The sequence below is a fragment of the Dromiciops gliroides genome, chromosome 2 (genome assembly GCF_019393635.1).
Source record: "Dromiciops gliroides isolate mDroGli1 chromosome 2, mDroGli1.pri, whole genome shotgun sequence".
Lineage (NCBI taxonomy): Eukaryota > Metazoa > Chordata > Mammalia > Microbiotheria > Microbiotheriidae > Dromiciops > Dromiciops gliroides.
Window position 1 is genome coordinate 420,146,519 of NC_057862.1, and position 24,229 is coordinate 420,170,747.

At 36.8% G+C, this 24,229-nt stretch overlaps 1 protein-coding gene across 1 annotated transcript in view; it reads right to left on the reverse strand.

Annotated features, from left to right (window-relative positions):
• LOC122741158 (zinc finger protein OZF-like) overlaps positions 1-24,229 on the reverse strand; it is a 48,135-nt gene that overhangs the window by 13,566 nt on the left and 10,340 nt on the right. The window contains exon 5 of the mRNA XM_043984313.1: positions 23,855-23,950. Within this exon, the coding sequence (XP_043840248.1) occupies positions 23,855-23,950 (96 nt within the window). The remainder of the gene's footprint in view (positions 1-23,854; positions 23,951-24,229) is intronic.

Sequence of the window (24,229 nt, forward strand, 5' to 3'; positions counted from 1 at the left end):
TATTGTGCTATAAGGAATTATGAGAATGATTTCAGAAAAACCTGGGGAAAATTATTTGAACTGATACAAAGTGAAGGGAGCAGAACCACAAGGACATTATACACAGTGACAATATATACTGTAACGATGATCAACTGTGAGACTTAGCTACTCTGATCAATACAATGATCCAAGACAATTTCAAAAGACTCGTCATGAAAATGCTATCCACCTCCATAGAAAGAACTGATGAGCTTCTAAGTGTAGATCAAAGTATATTTTTTTCACTTTTTAAATTTTTCTCTTTTTTTGCAATATGGCTATTATGGAAATGTGTGTTGCATGATTTCACATGTATAATTGATATCATATTGCTTGCCATTTCAATGGGTGGAAGAAGGACTGGAGGGAGGGAGATAATTCAAAACTAAACTTTTTTGAAAAATTAATTTTTATAAAAATATTTTCCATCACTACTATATCATGCCTGTGATATTTTCCATATTTTTTCCACATATATCATTTTTCTATACAGATGTTCTGTGAAATACTCTGACAAAACTGTTTTTTGCTTCTTTCTCTCAAATATTCTCTATGATACTTTCCCACTTTGGTTGTTGTATTTCCTCACATAAGCATCCTTTCTTGAAATACAATCACAGAAACAAAAAATTTCAAAATTGGAAATGGCCTGAGAAGATATATAATCCAACCCAAACCTAAAAGAGAATTCCCTCTAGAACATATACCAAAAGTTGTCATACACACTTTGCTTGAAAACTACCAGTGGGAGAGTACCAATCAATTACCCTCCTCCACAACACATACACAACCCATTCCCCTTTTTTTGGATCATTCTAATTATTAGAAAGTTTTTCTTGACAATAAGTCTAAACTCACTTTTTGGGAACTTCCAGCCATCAATCCTAGTTCTACTCTGTAAGGCCAAGCAGAATAAGTCTAACCCCTTTTCCAGGTGGGAGTCAAGTCTTCTCTCCAAGTTAAATATACTCAGTTTCTTCAAGTGATTTTCATATGGAATAATAACAATGCTCTTTACCATTCACATTGTTCTTCTTATTTCCTTCTGAAAATGTTGCACCTAGAACTGAATACAGCACTCTAGATGTGGTTTGACCATGGCACAATACAATAATACTGTCACATCCCTTGTGCTAGACAGTAAGTATCTCTCTCTTAATGGAGCTTAAATGTAATGTAATGTAGCTTTCTTGGCTGCCATATCATATTTTTGGCTGATACTGAGCTTTCAGTCTACTAAAACCCTGAGATATTTTCAGATGAACTGCCTATTCATCTTGCAAGTGTGAGGTAGAGTTTTTTGAGTCAGCTATAAGACTTTACTTATTTTTACAAAATTTTACCTGCTGGTATTGCCTCCATTTGATGAGTAAGATGCTTTCCAAGATTTTTTTTCCTCCTTGTTTTAGCTGATTCCAAAATTAGCTTTCTCTTCTGAATCCTTGGCTTCCAATGGGCAGTGGTGATAAAAACACCACTTATGCTTCTGTGGTCTTGACTTTATTTCCCAAGACTATAATTTTTGGCAATGCTTCCTAAATTGCTTCTGTATCATTTGTGCTCAGATGAATCACCAGTAGTGAGTAGTAGTCATCCATTTTGACAAGTGTTGGGAGTTTCTCTCTTAATGTTTTGGATATAAGCCCTAAGCAATAGACCTCTTTATTACTGTTATCAAGCTGACAAACAGCTACCTTTGTGCCACAAAGGAGGAGATAACCAACCATCATTACTTTTTCTTCTTCCTCTATCTTTACTAAATGATTTCTCCAATAGCACTTATTTCCTTGCTGAAAGATTTCCAGTTCCCTCCTCTTTGAGAATAATCTCAATTTTTGTTGTTATTGTTCCAAGTAGACAGTGAAAATCTATATTTTCCATATTTGATTCTGAGCTTTATCTTTCAAATGGCTTATGGGTGTTTGTATTCACCTTCTAAACCCCTGGTTAACACATTTAGACTCTTTTACTTCTGTGCCTTTTTAATTAACCTTTAAAAACCTGAAAGTGGCCCCTCCCAACTTCCTTTCCTTTTTTCTAAACATTCTGTTTTACTTACCTTTTCTTACTTACCTTTCTTTATCAACTACCTTCTTCTCTTTTAGTCTATGCATGTTCTTCCTCCTTAATCCTTTTCCTTCTTTATCTAGCCCTTCTCCTCCTATTATTGTTTTATTGTCCCTCCATTACAAACTATACTATCTCTTAACTTTGAGAAAACACTTAGAATCATATTAAGGAAAGGTATTTTATTATGTTTTTAGTGTTATTGCTATAAGTGGGTATTGCATTATATCAAATAGTTTATTCATCTTTTGATAAAATTATATGATCTGAATTATTTTTGTTAAGGTAACTATGTCTACTTTTTTCCTAATATTGAATCATTTCCACATTCTTGGTATAAATAAAACCTGGTCATAGTGAATATTTTGAATATGTTGCTGAAGCTTCTTTGTTATTATTTTAAGATTTTTGCCTTAATATTTATTTTGTTTTGCAGGGCAGTGAGGGTTAAGTGACTTGCCCAGGGTCACACAACTAGTATGCCTTAATATTTATTAGTGATAGTGATCTATATTTTTATTTTTCTGCTTTATGTCTCCTAGATTTAGGTATTGGGCCCAGTACCTTCTTCTTCTTTTTTTTAGTGAGGCAATTGGGGTGAAGTGACTTGCCCAGGGTCACACAGCTAGTGAGTGTCAAGTGTTTGAGGCTGGATTTGAACTCAGGTCCTCCTGAATCCAGGTCTGGTGCTTTATCCATTGTGCTACCTAGCTTCCCTGAGGTGCCTTCTTTTTCTGTTTTTGCAAAAACTTTATGTATTATAACAAGATAGACGGTACATCACAGTCTTCCATGAAATCTGTGATTGTCCTATATCTTTTCAAATCACTTCCATTATTGCTAGATAGTGATGGGGGATTAGAATGACTCTCATATATGTGTGTATTACGCTTGTTTGAAATGAATTCTTATTAGGAGCTAATGCCTCAATACTCCCATAACGCTGCACATCCCAAGAATATCCCATACTCTTAGAAATATGAAAGATACTGGTCTTTTCCTTCATACCAGTGCCTATAACACCAACCCAGAGGGAAAGACAGGTTCATGATATAAGGGAAAGGGGGCATGACCACTGATTCACAAGATCTGAGAAAGGCTTATCAGAGGGGTGTAGATGTTTGAGTTTTAGCCTGAAAAGTTTGGTTCTGAGAAATAGCTAGAAAGTTTAACTAGATAAAGTATAGGATGGTAATTTGTAGACTTACAATGCTACACAAGCACATGCAATTTTTAAGTTCAGATTCCATCACCTAATTTGGTCCTTCCAACTGTCCCAAACTCCCACCAACTCAGAAACTTCTCATGTTTCTGGTACCATCCTTAGCTTTCATGCAGTCTATAGGTTACAGACTCATCCATATCATTATGATATTTGGATTATTTTCTATCCTGCTACTACTCTTATCAATGTCTACTCAATTCATTGAGAGTTTTATATGGAAGATTCTATGATTCTTTGTTGTTATTCAGTTGTTTTTCTATCATGTCCAACTCTGTGACTCTGGGATTTTCTTGGCAAAGATACTGGAGTGTTTTGCCATTTCCTTCTCTAGCTCATTTTATAGATGAGGAAACTGAAGCAAATAGGGTTAAGTGACTCGACCAGATTCACACAGCTACTAAGTGTCTGAGGCCAGATTTGAACTCAGGAAGAGGAGTCTTCCTGACTCCAGGCCCAGCACTCTATTGTCTGTGCCCCCAGCTGCCCTTCTATGATTCTACCTCAATACTTTATGAATCTGTTATCTCAGTGATGTGGGTATTTTCTGCACTATTACACATTATGGCCCATGCATGCCTTCTCATCCTGTACAATTCTTGTCCATGTTCTTCCACAGGCATAATTCTATGATTCCAAGTCCTCATCCATTGAGGATATATCTTCAGGATTACAAAAACTAAAGAAAGAACAATACAGATAAGCAAGTCTTTCCTTCCCATGGGGCTCTATCTGCTGTTGATTATTAGACTACTCTCTCTTCTACCAATCCCTCCAAACCCTACCATGTGCTAAGTGGTAATTCTGATGGCAAAAATAAGTGGAGTTTGGGGAGTACAGTAGGAGAGCAATAGTCTTTTAAAGAAGCCCGCCTTGAAGACTTGTCTGATCTCATGTCTCTAATGTGTTTTCTGCTGCCCTATGGAGGATCCCAGTATTATTGTCTGTGTTAGATAACTCAATAGATGGCATGGAGGGGCACAATTCAATTAAACAAATATTTATTAATTACATACTTTCTGAAGGAGAATCATGCTAAGTGTTTGATATATAATGAAAAAACAAATTTGTCCCTTCCCCAAGAAGGAAAGTTCATTTGACTGACAGACAGCACATTAAAAGGGATATGCATTGAGGCTTTATTTCCAAAAACAATAGCAAAATGGCAAACATTAAGGTGACAAATATTGAGAGCACACAATATGGTGACTTAGATAAGGAAATTAAAAACAACAGCTGAAAAATGTACATCACTTGGAGGATATGAAGGGGGAAAGGTGAACACAAAGGAACTGAAGAACCCATCTACCATGGTAAAGAAACAAACAAAAAATCATTAGAGGAACTAAGAATAGAGGAAAAGAACAAGAGAAACTATGAAAGGATAAACAGAGATTCATAGAGGCAAGCTTTCATCAAAATTTAGGCCCTCATCCTTTTGTTACAAGGCCTGGACAATGGGTCCTGGGATCATATACCAGGTTGGTAAGCCTGCTTCTGGAAGTGGCTGATGATGCAAAATGAAGTGGTCCCCACCCCCCCCTTTAGAACATTAGGAGTTCTCTGACTGTTTCTAGTTCCTTTTTTTTAATGTAAGGCAATTGGGGTTAAGTGACTTGCCCAGGGTCACACAGCTAGTAAGTGTTAAGTATGTGAAGCCAGATTTGAACTCAGGTCCTCCTGACTCCAGGGCCGGTGCTCTATCCCTTTCTAGTACCTTTTTTGACAGGCAGCAGAGCTAGAACTGGATTTGTGTACAAAAGACTGCCATGAGAGCAACTCAGCTCTTTCCTGACTGGCTGTAAGCATTTCTATGAGGAGAGTGGCTCAGGAGACATCTGGAAAATGAATATGGTTTTCTGTTTTTTTGTGTTTTTGAGTTTTTCTTTCTTGCTCCTTTAGGTGAAGGAAAATCAGACTAGGCTTCAACTTTGTGAGCTTTAAAAGGTCATGAGAGAGAGTTACCACATGCCTGGGAACTGGAGGATTTTGCCAGATTTTAGAAATGGCTAAGCCTGGAGAAATTCCATTGAGGCTCTGAAGAGCAATCTGTGGGTCCCTGTCCAGGAGTGGGTTGACCAAGGGACATTGTGCCTTGTCTTAGTACAAGACAGCAACTTGTCCAGTGGCCTTGTTGAATTAAAAAAGTGAATTTGTGGGATGAATGTTCATAGTCACTCTAAGTTTGAGCCTACTCACCCCAAGGACCATAGTGGTAAACGGGGCAATGTGTTCCTATTGTCGAGGGAATGTTTTATATTTCTATTCTCCTGTCTTTTCTATCTTGACCCCTTATTGAACCAGTCCAACTCCATACTATCCTCTACACTTAAGTCCCCTGCTCCCATATCCCATTACTAATCATACCTTGCCAAGATTCATCTCATCCTTGGATCATTTCCACCATCTGCTGCCTTCACTCTTTTCACATGCTGCTGAACAAAACTGGAGAAAATTGTGAAACTGTGCAAAATAGATCCACCATAAATTTGTTACACAACCTCAACTGGGCACTCATCACAGCAAGGCAATTCTTTTACACGTCTGAAACTGAACTTATTATCTTTCCCTAAAAATCTTCCCATCTTTCCAACTTCTCTATTGTTATCAAGGGCACTACCATACTTACAGTCACACAAGCTCACAACCTAGGTGTCATCCTCAAATTCCTTTACCTTTGCTCACCTTCCATATGTAATCTGTAGGTAAGTATTATTGGTTCTACTTTTGACTTCTCTGACAGCCTCCACCCTGGTGCAGGCTGTTATCATCTCATGCTGGATTATTTCAATAGTCTTCAAATTGGTTTCCATGAATCAAATCTCTCCTCACTCCAGTCCACCCTCCACTCAGCTATCAAAGTGATCTTCCTAAAGTGTAGGTCAGACCATGTTATGCCCTTACTCAATAAACTCCAGTGGCTCCCTCCTACCATAGCATCAAAAATAAAATATGTTTGACTTTTAAAGTCCTTCCAAATCTGGCCCCTTCCCACCTTTCCAGTATTCTTATTTTTTATTCCCTTCCACATACTACATAATCCAGTGACACTGGTCTCTTGCAGTTCCCTGCACAAGACACTTTATCTCTTGATTGGGCCTTTTCACAGGCTGTTATCTATGCCTTGAATATTCTCTCGCTGATTACCTCTGCCTCCTGGCTTCCCTGGCTCCAATCCCACCTTCTGCAAAAGGCTTTTCTCAACGCTAGTGCCTTCCTTTTGAGATTAACTTTAATTTACCCAGTATATATCTTTTATGTATAAGATATAGGTTGTTGACTTGATTTGAATGAATCTTCTCAGTAAATATCCCTCTCTAAAAGGTAATTGACTTTAAGGTCAATGATACTGCAGTGCTAATCACTGGAGGTTACTGATAAAAAAAGGGAGATACTAATTGGATTTGGCAATCGAAATTGGGGAGCACACAAGAATCACAGCCTTAGTTTATTGTACTGGAAAAATATCGTCAATCTCACAAGGATAGCCCTAGAATCATGAAGGGAAGATGTAGTTAGGCAACCTTGCTCTTGGAAACCTAACCTGCTAGTGTATGATTAAGAGTGGAGCTGAGGATTCCCAGAATAAATAATGGTTGCAAATTTATGTCTGAACTGTTATAATAAACCTCTAACCCTCTGCCACGACATCCCGAATATAGCTAACAACTTAATTTTCCTACAATACTAATTTTGTCATGTCTTTTCTGGCTTTAAAAACTCTAATCCTTGTCCTTTTCCCTCTACCTGCTCCAAGGTTAAAGTCTCAAATGCTCAATCAGGCATTTTAAAGTTCCACATAATCTGAAACCCTAGAGAAGGAATGGGGCAATGTCTATTTTTATTAGAGCTTTGCAGGAATCTGCTAAATGCCATTCAAGGAAAGCTGGAAAAGGTAGCCCTTAAAAGGTGCAAAAGGCCACTGCACATAAATAAAGCCCCCTCAGGGTAGGAAGAAAGTTGGCAAGCATGCCATTTACTCTGTAGGTTGCTCAAAGATTTGGCCACAAGAACTACTAATACAAATAACAGAGGACTTTGCCTCTTCCTTCCAATTCACGTAGAGGAAAGAGTTAATTTCACAACGACCTACACAGGGTACATTCTGTTTCTGCTTTAGCCAATGGTAAGAGAAAATGATGTAAGTAGGAAGTAACAAGAGGTTTCTTTCACAGAAGAAGTGAAAGAGCTATGGAAACATCTCTCCCCTGGTTAATAGTAAACAAAGTTTTTCTTAAAAGGGCAGAGATGCTACAAAGAGAAAACAAAACATCTGAATGGGCTGAGGGGAATGCATTCCATCTCTAGGCTATGTAGGCATTCCCTCGTGCCTGGAATTCTGTCCCTCCTCAACTCCAACTCCTGGCTTTGTTGACTTCCTTCAATTCCAACTTCTACAAGAAAACCTTTTCCAATCCCTCTTAACTTTAGTCTCTTTACTCTGATTATCTCTTATTTATCCTGTATGTAGTGTGTTTTATAACAACCTATATATGGATATTTTTGTTTGTTGTTTCTCCCATTAGAATGTGAGCTCCTCAAGGGTAGAAACCATCTTTTGTCTTTGTATCACCAAGAAATTGGCACAGTGACTGGCATACAGAAGGTACTTAATATATGCTTACTGATTCACTGACTGACTGAACTGCTATCCATTTTCCCAACGATTAAAAAAATACTTTCTGTAGTGTTTTATCCTATATTTACTGAAAACTAGACAACTGTATGCAATCAGAGAGCTCATTATTGTCTAACCTATTAAACTGATCTACTTTTAAAAATCTAGAATAAGGGAATTTTGATAATTACTGCTTCATGGTATTATATGAATTCTAGGAGTAAAAGTTCCTCTCCTCTTTTTTGTTAATTCATAATGTTCTTTGATATTCTTGACTATTTTTTCTTCCATTTGAAGGTTGTTTTATTTTGGGTTTTTGTCTAACTATACACATCTATAATACTAATTTCTTAAATGGATCCAACTGATTCTTTAAGGTTTCCCTCTACCTTTTCAAATGTTTATTTCTTCCCCTCCCTACAGCCTAAATACTGATTCAGTTGTGGTAAAATAAAAACACTGCTGGAAAAGTTGGTCCAAATTTTTAGGGAAAAAACCCCCCAGCAAATTATACAATGATTGTTATAAAAATGTTTAGTTTCTTTGGCTCAGTAGTTCCACTAAGAAGACTAGACCCCAGGGACTATTGCTTTTTTTTTTCATTTTCATTGATTAATTTTGTTCTAATGCATCATATAAACCACTCATGAAATATAAAATGAATCCCCCACTATATAAAATTCCTAAAAATAGTTAAATAGAACAATGTAAAAGAATGATTGCAAGTGATAATGTTGACAATTTTACATTTTTATAGTGTTTTGCTTGTTACAAGAAGGTATGGGTATGTGCTTCATAAGTTAGTACAAATATTAGCCAATGGTATTTATCTGAGCTTTGTTCAAGTTGTGTTCGTTTACAAAGTTATAATAATTATATATTTTTCTTTTGGCTCCATTTTTTTCACTCTTACCAAATAGGTTTCTGACAGAGGAAAAAAGAAAGTTCTAGTTATACAAAAATGTCTCATATTATTATTTATAATAGCAAAAAACAGGAAACAAATTAAATGTTCATTGGTTGGTAAATGGCTGTGCAAATTATGGCATATGGGCATGATTAAATAATGTTATTGGAATGAAATCAAATATCAGAATGAAAATTATGAATATGAAGCATTAAAAGAAATATGGGAAAACTTATATAACCTGAAGAAAGCAGAGCTAAAAGAAAAATATACATATTGACTACAATCATATAACTAAATGCAATAACAGTGACAAATTCATGTTATACATTAAAGGTCAAAAAAGATCAGGAAAACAAGTGTGAGGTAGGTATCATTATTTTAAAGTCAATCTCTCTAGTTCTCTTTAAGCTATCAATAGCCATATAAAAGGGTTGCAAATCATTCATTATGAGAAATGCAAAATAAAACCACTTTAAGCTTCTACCTCAGAGCCATCAGATTGGCAAAGGTGACAAAAAAAGAAAAGGGCAATTGTTGGAGAAATTCTTGAAGGACAGGAATATCAATGCACTGTTGTTAGAGATATAATTAGGTCCAGCTATTCAGGAAAATAATTTGGAAATATACCGCAAGAGTCAATATGTTGTACATTCCCTTTGACCTAGTGATACCACCATTACATCTATCCCCTAAAAAGTGCAAAGAAAGTAGGAAAGGACTCATATATACAAAAATATTTATGATAGCTTTTTTCTGTATTGGCAAAGAACTGGAAACTAAAAGGGTGTCAATCAATTGGAGAATGGCTGAACAAATTATGATATATGAATATAATGGAATCTTATTATGCTATAGTAAATTACAAAAGAGATTATTTCAGAGAAATTTGGGGAGAACTGTATGAACTGATTAGGAGTTAAGTGAGTGAGCAAAGTCAAAAGAACAATCTATACAATAAAAATATTACAAAAACAAATTATGTAAGATTTAAGAACTCTGATCAATACAATGACCAACCATCATTCCAGAGGACCAATGCTGAACCATACTACTTGCCCCTTGACAACAAGGTGAACTCAGGGTACAGATATATACTGATATACACATTTTTTGGACATGGACAACATATGAATTAATTTTACTTGAATACGTATATTTGTTATGAAGATTTTGTTTTTGTTTTCCTTTTTTCAAATGGGGGTAATGAGAAAGTATTTTTTTCATTGAAAAAAATTAAATTAAAAACAAAATGAAGACAAAGAAAATGATTCATATATAAAAATGTCTATAGCAGCACTTTTTTGTGAAGTAAAGAACTGGAAACAAAATGGGTGCCCATAAATGGGAAATGATTGAATAAATAATGGCATATGATTATAATAAAATATATTTTGTCATAAAGAATGACAAAAATGAAAGATTCTGAGAAACTTGGAAAGATCTGTATAAACTGATTTAGATTTAAGTGAGCAAAGCCAGGAAGTTAATTTGTAAAATGACTATAATAATATTAGAGAAAAGAACTTTAAAAGACTCAAGAAGTCTGAAAAATACAATGGCCAATCATAACTTTAGAAGACGAGTAATGAAGTATACTTCTCATCTTTTGATTAAGAGGTGAACAACTAGAGATGCAGAATGAAGCAGATATTTTTCAGGCACAGTCAATGTGTGGATATGTTTTACTTGACTATACACATTTGTTAGGAAAGAAGACTTCTATATGCAGGGAAGGAGGAAAAGAGCAAGAGAGTTTTGTGGGCTGTCTTAGTGATAAAGCAAGTAAAAAAAACCCAGGAAATTCTGACAATAAAAGAAGATATAAACAAAATTGGAAACAAAAATATTCTTGAAGTAATAAATAAAAATAAATTCTGAGTTTTTCAAAATATCTACAAAACAGACATTAGCCAATTTAAATCTCTTAAAAGGGTGAAGAAAACCAAATTACCACAAACCAAAATGAAAAAGGAAATAACTACTTCAGAGAAAAAAAAGAAAATTAACAGAGGCTATATCTTATTATTATGTACAAACAAATGTGATAACTCAAGTAAAATGTATTAATATTTACAAAAATATAAGATACCCAGATTAACTGAACAAGTGGTAGATCATTTAAACAACAAAATTTGAGAAAAGTGAAATGTATGAACAAACAATAAGAGAATTCCTAAAGGGAAAATCCTAGGACCAGATTTATCTTTAATTTAAAGAACAATTAATTCAAATGCTACATGAACTATTCTCAAATATAAAGAAGGAACTTTATCAAATCCTTTCTATGAAAAAATTTGATCCTGATACTCAAACTAGGGTAACATAAAACAAAAAGAAAATTATAAACCTCTTTCATTGATTACTGATGCAAAAATATAAAATGAAATGTTAGCAAAAAGGCTAAAGCAGTACATTAAAAAAACCAATAACAATTCACTACGGCCTGTTTGCATTTGTTCCAAGAACTCATCTTTTGACTAAGAGGTGAAGGACTATTGGATACAAGGATATTTTAATATTAGGAAAACTAATATAATGAGTAATACTACTAACAACAATAATAAAATCACATAATTTTAGTTGTAGACTTTGACAAAGTAAAACATGCATTTATAGTAAACAGACACACACAAATGTACAGAAATAAAAGTCTCCCTAATGTGATCAAAAAGACCCAAAACAACTACCATTATGTGCAATAGAAAAACACAGTTTTCCTAATAACATCAAGGGTAAGAGAGGATTTTCCTTTGTTTCCACTATTATTTAATACTATTCTTTTTTTTTTTTTTTTTTAGTGAGGCAATTGGGGTTAAGTGACTTGCCCAGGGTCACACAGCTAGTAAGTGTTAAGTGTCTGAGGTCGGATTTGAACTCACCTGACTTCAGGGCCGGTGCTCTATCCACTGCGCCACCTAGCTGCCCCTATTTAATACTATTCTACAAATTCTAACCAAAGAAAGTAAATAAGAATATATTGAAGGAAGAAGTTTAGGTTAAAAAATAGGTAAAAATGATCTATATTTACATGTGATATCATGTTTTACTTACAGATCCCTAAAGATTCAACAAAAATTTAAATAACTAAAACCCAATGAACTATCAAAATGTGAAATAAACTTATAAAAATCATTAACCTTTCTATATGTCAATAACAAAACCAATGAAGGAAAGAGAAATTTCATTCATACCAAATATATAAAGTACTTGAGAATTAGCTTACTGAGATACACAGTCTAGCTTCAAGCAATTAATATCTCACCATTTAAGTCTCCATTTATATCTTTAAAGTGTGTCTTGTAGTTGTGTTTATATAAATCCTGAGCGTGTGCTCATCTTATAATTATATTATCTAAATTAATTTACAGTTTTAATGTTATATCAAACTACAATACAGCTACTTTTTATTAGTAGGCAAAATTTATCTGGAGGAACAAGTGGTCAAGAATCTCCAAGGAAATAATAGGGGGGGGGGAGAATGTAACAATGAAGAGTGGTGAGGGGAGCATTGCCAGATTGTAGAAATATACAACAAAGCAATAATAATCACAATGATTTAGTACCAGTTAAAGATAAAAAAGGAAACCAGTACAAGATAACAGACAAATAGGACTTAGAAATAAATTAATCTAATAACCCAGTGCTTAATAAACCTAAGAACACAAATTCCAGAGGAAAGATTCCTTATTTGACAAGAGGTTCTGGAAAAATTGAAAAGCATTTTGGCAGAAAACATTCTGACCAGTATCTTATACCATGTGCCATCATAAGCTCCAAATGGATGCATAACCTAAATACAAAAGGACTTATGAATAAAAAATAAGAGAAGAGTAGAAGGAGGTACCTTTCACATCTGTGTATAGGAGAAGAATTATTAATGAAATAAGGACTAGAGGAGATAATAAAGGATAAAATAGACAATATTGAATATATAAAAGGCAAAACTTTTGTGTAAACAAAATCAGTGGCAGTAGAGTAAGAAGCCAAGTTATTGACTTGGGAAAAAAATTCTTTGTAGAATTAAATGTGATAAACATCTAATATCCAAACTATAAAGAAATCTTTTTTTGGGGGGTTTGGTTTTGTTTTTGTTTTAGCAGGGCAATGAGGGTTAAGTGACTTGCCTAAGGTCACACAGCTAGTAAGTGTCAAGTGTCTGAGGTTGGATTTGAACACAGGTCCTCTTGAATCTAGGGCTAGTGCTTTATCTACTGTGCCACCTAGCTGCCCCCAAGCTATAAAGAAATCTGATACATATACACAAGAACAAGAGATATTCACAAGAAGTATTCAAAAGAGAAAATGTAAAATACCAACTACTATGTGAAAGAATGTTCTATATAAGAGAAATACAAATTAAAGTAACTCAGATTTTACCTCATACCCATGAAATTGTCAGATTGACAAAACACAAAAATGGTAAACACTGGAGGACCTGTGAGGAGACTTCAGTATACTGCTAGTAGAATCATGAATTAGGCCAATCATTAGGCATTAAATTAGAAAAGTCACTAAATTGTATATACCCTTTGACTCTACAATATCACCACTAGGCCTATTTATCAAGGAAGTCAAAGATTGAAAGAAAGGTACTGAAGATACAAAAATATTTATAGCAACACTTTTTACAGTAGAAAACAAAATAGGTGATTGGAGAATGGTTCAATAAATTATGGAGTGTATGTATATGTATGTATATATAGGTATGTACATATATACATATAGATATGTATACATATATATTTATAATAGAATAATACTATGCTGTAATAAATATAAATATTGATAATTATGGGAAATTTGGGAACTGTTATCTTTCCCCTTAAATCTTCCCCTCTTCCAAACTTCCCTATTACTTTCAAGGGAACCACCATCATTCCAGTCTCCCACGTTAGCAATCTAGGTGTTATATTCAAGATAACTCTATTCTACATATCCATTTTTATCTTCACAACATCTCTACTCTATAATCTCTTCCTTCCATTAATATAGCCACCACACCGGTATAGGACATCATCACCCACCTCAATTCCAACTATTACAACATTCTTCTGGTTGATTCCCTTGAGTCATGTCTCTACCCATTCCAATCCATCCTCCATTCAGCTGCTAAAGTGTTTTTCCTAAAGTGCAAGTCTGACCATGTCATCCCCAAACCCAATAAATTCCAGCCGATCTCTAATACATCCAGGATCAAATATAAAATCTATGTTTGGCATTAAAGTAATGTATGTACTTTCTCCTTCTTTCCTCCCTTTCCAGACTTCTTACACTTTATTCCTACCATTTACTTTACAATCCAGCAAAACCAGCCTTCTTGCTGTTCCTCAAACACTACATTCCATTCACCCATTCCATACTTTTTCACTGAATGTTTCACATGTCTGGAATGTTCTCCTCCATTATCTCTATCTCCAGGATTCCCTGGCTTCTTTATTATATAGAAATCTTGCCCTTAAATAATTGTTTGCATGTTGTGTTCCCCATTAGAATGAGAGCTCCTTGAGTTTAGGAGCTATATTATTGTCTTTCTTTATATCTCAGCTCTTAGAACAGTGCCTGGCCCATATTAAGCACTTAATAAATGCTTAACTGACTGAATGACTTGCAGGTACTAATAAAGCGAGCAGAACCAAGATACATAATAATCACAATAATGTCAAGGAAAACAACATTAACAGACATCAAAACTTAGTTCAATGCAGTCATGACTAATCACAATGTCACCAAAGTATTGGTGAAGTGTGTCTCCCTCCTCTCAGCAGGGAGTTTAAAAGGCTGACTATGAATATGGAACGAGCAATGAATTTTCAGATTTGGCTAATTTGTGGATTTTATTTTGCTTAGCTATACTTTTTTGCAAGGAAGAGTTCTATTGGAGAGAAGACTCACTAGGAAGTGACAGTGTTGTAAAAAGGAGGCATAAAGGGAATGGCTAATATAAATTATTTATGAATGTAATGAAATATTATTATGCAATAAGAAATGATGACCATGAAGAATTTGGAGAAATATGGGAAGATTTGTATAAAGTGATACAGAACAAATGAAATATTCCTAAAAAGGAAAGTGAGCTCTGATGAAGGAAAAACTAACAAAGGCCTCAAAGAACAAATAATACCAGCCACCTCATGGCAAAGACAGAGGACTATTAGGACACAATAGAATATACATTGTCTGATGCAATCACTGTATTAGATGTTTTTGCTTAATTGTTTTTCTTTACCTCAAAAGAAGATTCATTTAGGGAGTATGAGATGAAGGGCTGAAATGACTATGATATTATAACAAAAAGGCATCAATAAAAATATTTTTTGAAAAACAGCAAACTTTTGTTTTTAAAGAAGAAATACAAACTATCAATAAAGATAAAATAAGAGAGCTGTTTAATGAGCAAAATTCTCTGTATCAAATTTCTCTGAGAAACATATGATATTTTAGATATATAGGGAATTGGCACAAATATATAAGAACAAGAGCTAGTCCCTAAGAGTTAAGTACTTAGTAAAAGGATATGTACAGTTTTCTAAAGAAAAAAAATGAAACTATCAGTAACCATAAAGAAGAATGTTCTAAATTACTAAATTTCTATTTGCATAGAAATGCAAATTAAAACAACTATTAAGACTTCACTTCACTCCCATCAAATTGGCAATGACCATAAATGATGGAAATAGCTGGAAGAACTACAGTTGTAATAAATACAGTTGTTTGGTGGGTTTGTAAATTGGGTCAAGCATTCTCCAAAAAGTCTGGGGATTATACACCAACACAGACACAATGCTCCATCCAGTTCCTCCCAATGGGAGAGCCTGCTAAAAAAACCCAAAGCTATAAAACCAAAGCTTTTTAGCTTGTCTTTTCAGGTAGCCTATTTGCAGGACCATGATCCATGTCAGTCTCTACATGGATATACCCCATCGACTCTGTCCTGAGCCTCTTCTCTTTTCTCTCTATACTCCATCTCTTGATGACCTCATGAGCCACTGGTACAATTATTTTTATGAGAATACACATATCTAGTCTTCATCTCTCTTTTGAGCTCCAGGTCTCTACCACCAACTGCCTGCTGGACATCTCTACTGGATATCCTATCTGCATCTCAAATTCAACATGTCCACAACAGAACTCATTGTCTTTCCCCACAAATCCATTTCTCCTTATTTTCTTATTGTGTCAAAGGCTCCACCATATTTCTAGTTTCTCAGATTCATAATAAACTTAGAGTTATCTTCACCTCTCCATGCTACTTCACTCCTCATATCCAACCAGTTGCCAAATCTTTATGATTCTACCACTGCATCGTCTTTTGTATCTGTCCTTTTCTCCCTATTCACATGGCCACAGCCCTAGTTTCTGCCCTCATGATCTCTTACATGGATTGTTATGTTTTTTTAACCTGGACTATGCAATAGCCTCCTAACTAGGGTGTGAAGATCAAAAGAGGTGATGGAATTACAGCTAGGTGGCCAAACAGATAGAACATTGGGCTTGAAATCAGGAAGACTCATCTTCATGAGTTCAATTCTGACTTCAGAAACTTACTAGCTGTGTGACCCTGGGCAAGTCACTTAACCCTGTGTGCCTTAGTTCCTCATCTATAAAATGAGCTGGAGAAGGAAAAGACAAAAAACTCAAGTATCTTTGCCAAGGAAACCCCAGTGACTGAAATGACACAGCAACAACAAAATTACAGACCTAAAAGCAATATGTTTGTGTCTATGAGCTATTATTATTCTATTAGATTTCTCTATTTCCAGTCTCTCTCCTTTCTAATTTATCCTCCAAAGTTCCCATAGTTGATGTTCCTATGGTAAAGGTGTAAACATATTACACCTCTGATCAAGAGTTGGCCAAAGGATAAAATACAAACTCTTTTGGCATTTAAAGCCTTTCACAGTCTGGTGCCAATCTATATTTCCAGACTGATTTCACATCGTTCTACCTCATAGATTCCAGCCTCATTATATTCTAGCTAAACTGGCCTCCTTGCTGCACCTCAGATATGATATTTCATTTTCCAATCCCCTCTCTCTCACAGGCTCACCTTCTTACTTTGTCTTCCTAGAATCTTAGCTTCTTCCACAGTGCAGCTCAGATGCCACCTCTCACTTAAGGCTTTCCTTGATCACCTTAGTTGTCATTGCTTCCCAACTCCTCAAAATTACCTTGTGTTTATTTTGTATTTACTTATCTGTGTAGCCATTGCACAGTCCTGCAAAATGGAAGCTTCGTGAGGGCAGGAACTGCATCATATTTGTCTTTGTATCCCCGGCTTAGCATGATGCCTTGAACACAACAGGTGCTTAATAATCACTTGTTGAATTGAATTCATTGGTTTCTTCCAATAAGTTTGTCCGGTAAATAAAGGAACCTTAGTAAACTGGTAACAATACCTGCAGATAGGAATCTGAGATATTCTACAACCACTGAAACAGGCACAGGAAAATAGGCGCAAAAACTTATAAAAGTTCAGCTTATTAGAACTTGGCGACCAGATCTGGCTGAATCATATACGCCTCCCCACAGATATTAATACATGTAACTAAGGGAAACCCACAAAACAAAGGGATCAGGAGAATTGCTTGTATGAATAATTGTGCCACCTTTCCATCATGCAGAGGTGTTTAGCTGGGAATATTTAAGGAAAAGAAGGGTAATGACTATTGCCTGCAGCCCTGCTGCCTTTGGAAAAAACAGGCTTATTATTAGAGAGAGATACAGACCCAAGTAAGTTTTTAGTGCACTGGGGAGGTAACATTTCACCTTTGGGTATCCTGGGGCGTTTATGTGAGGTCCCCAGCTCAGGAAGAACATAGGATTTCTGGTCAGGTGCAGCTATGCTGGTGAGAGAAGGAACTCCCTGGTAAAGGGGTATAATGGCAACAGAACCCTCAGGAGTTGGTGGCCTGGCCTGGGATGAGAAGTTAAGGGATAGAGAAACAGGTTTCCCCTTCCCAGGGCAATGACCTCCAGAGGGGCATGCTTCCTCCACGAAGTGATTCTTTCTACTTCACAGCCCTCTGCCCTCTGCCAGCTGGTGCAAAAACCCCAGAGAGGACATGCGCCCATCAGTGTCAACACCATAAGGCAAATCCCCAGAGGCCCCATGCTACATAGAGCTTTATTTTTCTCTCTCCCTTAATTAGAATTTCTAATTGTTATTAAGATTTGTCCATCCCATCTCTAGGTTCTCCCATATCCATCCTCTTCTATTCCCATTGCTAACATTCTAGTATAGGCCTGCCTGACCACAACTTGGACTATTATAAAATCTCCCAGGTCTTCCTACCTCCATCTTTTCTCTTCTCCCATCTATCCTTCACACTCCTTCCAGATTCACCTTCTAGATACATAAACCTGGTTGTGTTACTTCATTACTCAAAGTTGGGGCATCCAGGTGGCACAGTGGATAGAGAGCCAGGCCTAGAGCCAGGAAGAATTGAGTTCAAATAGGGCCTCAGAAATTTACTAGCTGTGGAGCAGCTAGGTGGCGCAGTGGATAGAGTACCAGCCCTTGACTTGGTAGTACCTGAGTTCAAATCCGGCCTCAGATACTTAACACTTACTAGCTTTGTGACCCTGGGCAAGTCACTTAACCCCAATTGCCTCACTAAAAAGAAAAAAAAAAAGAAATTTACTAGCTGTGTGACCCTGGGCAAGTCACTTAACCTCTGCTTGCTTCAGTTTCCTCATCTGTAAAATAGAGACAATACTGGCACTTACCTCCAAGGGTTGTTGTGAGGTTCAAAAATGAAATAATAATTATACAATGCTTAGCACAGTGCCTGGCACACAGTAAATACTATTAATGTTTGCAATTATTATTATTAATGTTCAGAAATCTTCAAATGCTTCCTGCTGTCTCTCAGATAAAGTTTTAAATTTTAAAGGCATTCAAGGACATATATAACCTGACTCCATCCTACCCTTCTAACTTATTATATACTATGTCTCTCTACATATTTTACACCACAGCCAAACTGGATTGCTTGTGCCACTCTGCCTGCCACTCCCCCCTCCCCCAGCCAGTCTTCATGCCTTTCTGCCTACTATTCTCTATACCTGGGATGTGCCTTTCCACACTCCATTTCCTGAATTCCTGCCCACCCTTAAAATCTAACTGAACATGAAAGTTTCCTTTATTTCTCCCAGCAGGTAAGGACCATCCTCAGACCTCTCAAAACATTCTAGATGGGTCTCTTTAATATGTTGATTATGTATATTATATTTATGTGTGTGTCATAACTTGTTATCAAACTATATGCTTCTTGAAAGGATCACGCCTTAACTCAACTTTGTATCTACTTCAATGCTTAGCAGAGTGCTTTTCATACTGTAGGTACTTAACAAATATTTGTTGAACTGAACTTCAGATTTAAACAAGAAAAGACATCTAATATTTTTCAGTTCTGAAGAATGTCTTCAATAAGCTCATCAAATGAGTTAGAAGTCATGGTTAAGGAGGTAAGAAGTTATCAGATGATGAGGATAAGGATGACAACAACAACAATAACAATTGTAATAATGAAGATTGCATTTTTATCACACTTTACTTCAATTGATCCTGTATGGGGGCAGCTAGGTGGCTTGACACTTACTAGTTGTGTGACTGTGGGCAAGTCACTTAACCCTCATTGTCCTGTTAAAAAAAAAAGAAAAAGAAAAATCTCCAATCCTGTGAGTAGATAAAACCAGTATTATCACCCCCAATTTACAGATGAAGAAACTGAAGCTCAGGGAAGTAATTAAATTACTTAGTCAAGGTCACAAGACCAATAAAGGTCAGAGCTAAGACTTGAACCCAAGTTGCTTTATCTTAAATCCATCATTCTTTCCACTATTCCACTACCTTGTAGTAGTTCTACTGCTCCTCTACCTTGCAGAGGAGAAAAATGTTTCATTTAGGCTCTAGGCTCCAGCTTCCCTAAATGAAAGATAGAGGTTTCTATAGGGCTAATAATAGCAGTCTGGGCACCCGAATCTACAGCTAAAAAGTGAGAACTATAATATGGCCATGCCCTAGAAGGATGCTTAGCCGAAAGAAGTCCAAGAAGTATCAGCTCAGTTATTTGTGGTTTGTACTTAGTACGAGAATTAAATGACCAGAACACAAATGGTTACTCATTTCATTTGTCATAGTACTACCCTTGCTCCTATATGTTTATGTTGTAGGAAAATCTCTTTTTTTAAAACATAAGAAGTTGATATCTTCTTATCAGGAAGCAAGGGAAGGGAAGAAGCATCTGAATTTTATGTGATAGGAAGGGGAAAACGGAGAAACCCTGAGACCTTCTCCCATAGAGACTATAGATGGGAGGAAAGCTAAGAGAAGGGTGGTAGCTACCATGGTGTCTGCAGTAAAAGTGAAATAATTCCATGAGGTGAGAGGGCTAAATTGGGGGAAGCAGGTAGAGGGAGGAAGGCAATAGTTCCCACATTGTTTCCTTCCCTCAATCTCCAGGCCCAGGAGCTGTGCAGGGCATTTCACTAAATCATCTAGGTATAATCTATTAGTTGTCCCAGGTTCCATAAATTCAAGGTCCAGTGGACCTTCTCCCACCATTGCCCACCAACAATATACATACAATACTAACTTTGTGACTTTTTTCCTGCTACTTCTTCCCCCTTAATGCATTCTCCTCTCCAACTCATCAAATCTCATTTAGGCATAGCTCAGGGCCTATAACTCCCATAAATCTTTTTTTTTTTTTTTACAGGCAATGGGGGTTAAGTGACTTGCCCAGGGTCACACAGCTAGTAAGTGTCAAGTGATTGAGGCCGGATTTGAACTCAGGTACTCCTGAATCCAGGGCCAGTGCTTTAACCACTGTACCATCTAGCTGCCCCCTCCCATAAATCTTAAGAACTCATTAATTACTCCTTTCTCTAGAGTCCTAAGGCCCTTATTATCAATACCATTCATTCTGCTCCTTTGGTCTGTCATTAGGAAATTGTTCATTTCCTATATCAAGTCAAATTAAAAGTATTTATTAAGCACTTCTTATGCTCCAGGCACTATGCTAAACTATGGCAATACAAAGAAAGACAAAAATAGTCCCTGAATTCAAAGAGCTCACAAACTAATTGGGGGGGGGCAGGGAAGAGAAAACATGCAAACAGTTATGGACAAACAAGCTATATACCAGATGAGTTGGATATAATTTCAGGAGGAAGAGAGGGCCTAACATTAAGGAAGACTAGAAAAAGCTACTTGCATAAGGTGGAATGTTAGCTGAGACCTGAGGCAAACCAGGGAATGTAGAAAGTGAAAGTAAGGAAGGAGAGCATTTCAGACATGTAAAAATGCAAGGTTCTATAGGTCTTATTTCTTTCAACTAGATTTTTAAAGTCCCAGAGTACAGCAGTGAAGTCTTTTGCTTTTCTTTCCTGGTGTTTCTCTAAAGAACTAGTATAATGACACATACCTACCAAGGGTCAGAGAAGATGAGGCAGGGGAATGATGGCTAAGGAAAAAGTGATGCCCAACAGTAATGGAAGAGAGAGCTCTCTCCCCCCTGCCTAATTCAAAAGCAATCTATCAATTAGGCATATAGACTCTAAGTGGTAGAAAGACAAGAAGGGCTTATATAGGGTGGAAAAGTCAAGGAATGTTTTGTTTTGGTTTTGTTGGGGTTTTTTTTTCGTTTTTTGGGGGGCAGTGAGGGTTAAATGACTTGCCTAGGGTCACACAGCTAGTAAGTGTCAAGTATCTGAAGTCAAATTTGAACTCAGGTCCTCCTGAATCCAGGGCGAGTGTTTTATCCACTGCACCATCTAGCTGCCCCAAGAAATGTTTCAAGGACGCAGGGGGACATAGGAGTGGGCTCTCAAAGATGGGCAAGATTTGAAGGAGGACAGATAGAAGTCAAATAAGGGGACATGATCAATGGCACAGGTGCATGGAAGACACTAAGTGGGGGACATAAAAGAAACTGTCCAGTCTGACACAGAGAGTACAGGCAAGTTAGTTTGGACAGAGAGTGTGTGGTAAATTATGGAGGAACTTAAAAGGTGAGCACAGATTCTTTTTTTTTTTTTTTAGTGAGGCAGTTGGGGTTAAGTGACTTGCCCAAGGTCACACAGCTAGTAAGTATTAAGTGTCTGAGGCCGGATTTGAACTCAGGTACTCCTGACTCCAGGGCCGGTGCTCTATCCACTGTGCCACCTAGCTGCCCCTAAGCACAGATTCTAAAAGGAATTCTTAGGCAAAGAAATTAAATAAGGAAAGCAATGTGTTAGGTTATTACTGTCTGAAAGATTGGTTTGGAGAGATGAGTGACTATAATCAAGAAAATCAAGAGATTTGAAATAATTCAGGTATAAAGAGCTGAGGATCTATCCTGGATGGTGGCAGTGGAAATGGGAATGAGATTGGGGGATTCAAGAAACATTTCACAGAAAGAATAGATGACTCACTGATTGTCTGGATACAGAGCATTAAGCTAGTTTCTAAACAGACAGAATAATGTTCCTGCCAATAGAAATGGGCAAGTTGGGAAGGAGGGCTAGTTTGGAGACAGAAATAATAAATTGGTTTGGGACAGATTAGGTCTGATGTTACAATAGGTCATCCAATAGGCAACCTCCTGCAGGCAGATGTAAATGTGGAAGTAAAGTGAAGGTAAGTTATCAGAGGTAGTGATGTGGCTTTGTGGACCATCAGCAAAGAAGGGATAGTCAAAGCCTTGAGAGTTGACTAAATATGGGAAGAGAAAAGCAAGGAGCAGGGGACAATGCCCTGAGGGACCTCACAGTTTATGATATAAAAACAGTAAGAAGAGAAAATTGGGATTGTACAAGGTATCAAAAATCACAGAAGGATGTACTTTCAGTAAGGGATCTTCAAATGAGGCACTGATGTTAAGAATCATTAAGACTGATGTGACAAGTAAAACTAAATGTGTGGGGGCAGCTAGGTGGTGCAGTGGATAGAGCACTGGCCCTGGAGTCAGGAGTACCTGAGTTCAAATCCAGCTTCAGACACTTAACACTTACTAGCTGTGTGACCCTGGACAAATCACTTAACCCCAATTGCCTCACTAAAAAACAAAAAAACAAAAACAAAAAAACTAAATGTGTGGTTGCCTTAAATTAGAAGCTTTTAGCACCTAGTCTTTGGGCATTAAACATTTATTAAAGCATAGTAAAGAGAGAACACATGGAGTTCAGAAAGTTTAAGAAGAAGCCTATCTACCCTAGGGTTTAGCCTCCTTCTCCTTCCCTTCCGCTACCACAAGGTTCCAGCCACTGAAAAAAAGACAGAGCCAGGGAGCCAGCCTTATTTCCTATTTCCTGCTTCCCTCCCCAGAAGAGGCTGTCTTTCAAGCTGATTGGTTAAATTGGTTCACTGGACTTTAGGGTGGTCTTGTTGTTGAGTTAAAAGTCCTTAGCTTCAGAGAACAGCCCTATTTAGGGCTGGCCAGGTGTGGTTTTGATTTAATTAACTTTAAGTAGATTCTCAGTCAGTCTCACTTAATTCAATCAATTCTAAATCAATCTCCAGGTGGGGCCTTTGGGCATCTGCCAAATCCCATTATTTTCTCACACTGACAAAAGACTGTCAGTGTTAACTTTCAGAGCAGATTTCACACAGTAGCGGGGATAAGTGTTAGAATTTTAGTAAGGGCAGGTAGAAGTAGTGGATGTAGGCAATCTAAGTGAAAAAAAGAAACCTGAAGGGGGGTAAAGGGCAATGGGGAAAAGCAAGAGAAGAGGGTTTTTTTGTTTTCTTTTCTTTTAAGATATACGGAAGATCTATCCAATTTAGAAGACAGAAGGGAAAGAGCCAGTAAAGAGGGAGAGAATAAAGATGCTACAGAAGAAAAGAATATTGATGGGATCAATGTCCCTGAAGAAGTAGAAAAGGATGGGATCCAGAGAGGAGGAATGTTTGGAAAGCAGTTCTTTTTCACTGGCTTCAGGGATTTGGGGGTAAGGAGAGGGCACTTTCAAGAGGGTTTCCTAGTATACATTTCCCCAGAGTGACCCTCTGAGCTGTTTTTTACTCACTCACCTACATAGGTAAACCTTGAGATTTCTCTTTCCAGGATCCATGGTTCTTCCCCTTGCTCCATCTGGGCAATCATATTGGGTTTGGAAAAGGGATACCCTGAAAGGGGAAATACATGGAATACAGTTATTTGTGAAGAGATTAAAATCATCTTATAACTCAATTCTGGTCCCTCCCTCTTCAAGAAAGAAAAGGAATATTAGGAAATCCCAGAGTAGTGCAAAAAATTCTTCAAAAGTACCCAGAATTATGTTGCTAGAAAGAGAGGGGAAGAAATGATCTTAGCTTAGAAATATAATTTTGCTTATCAATCTTTCTTCTAGTTAAAAGAATGGGAGACTCCCCTATTTGTAGATGCTTGCAATAGGACTTTTGGGG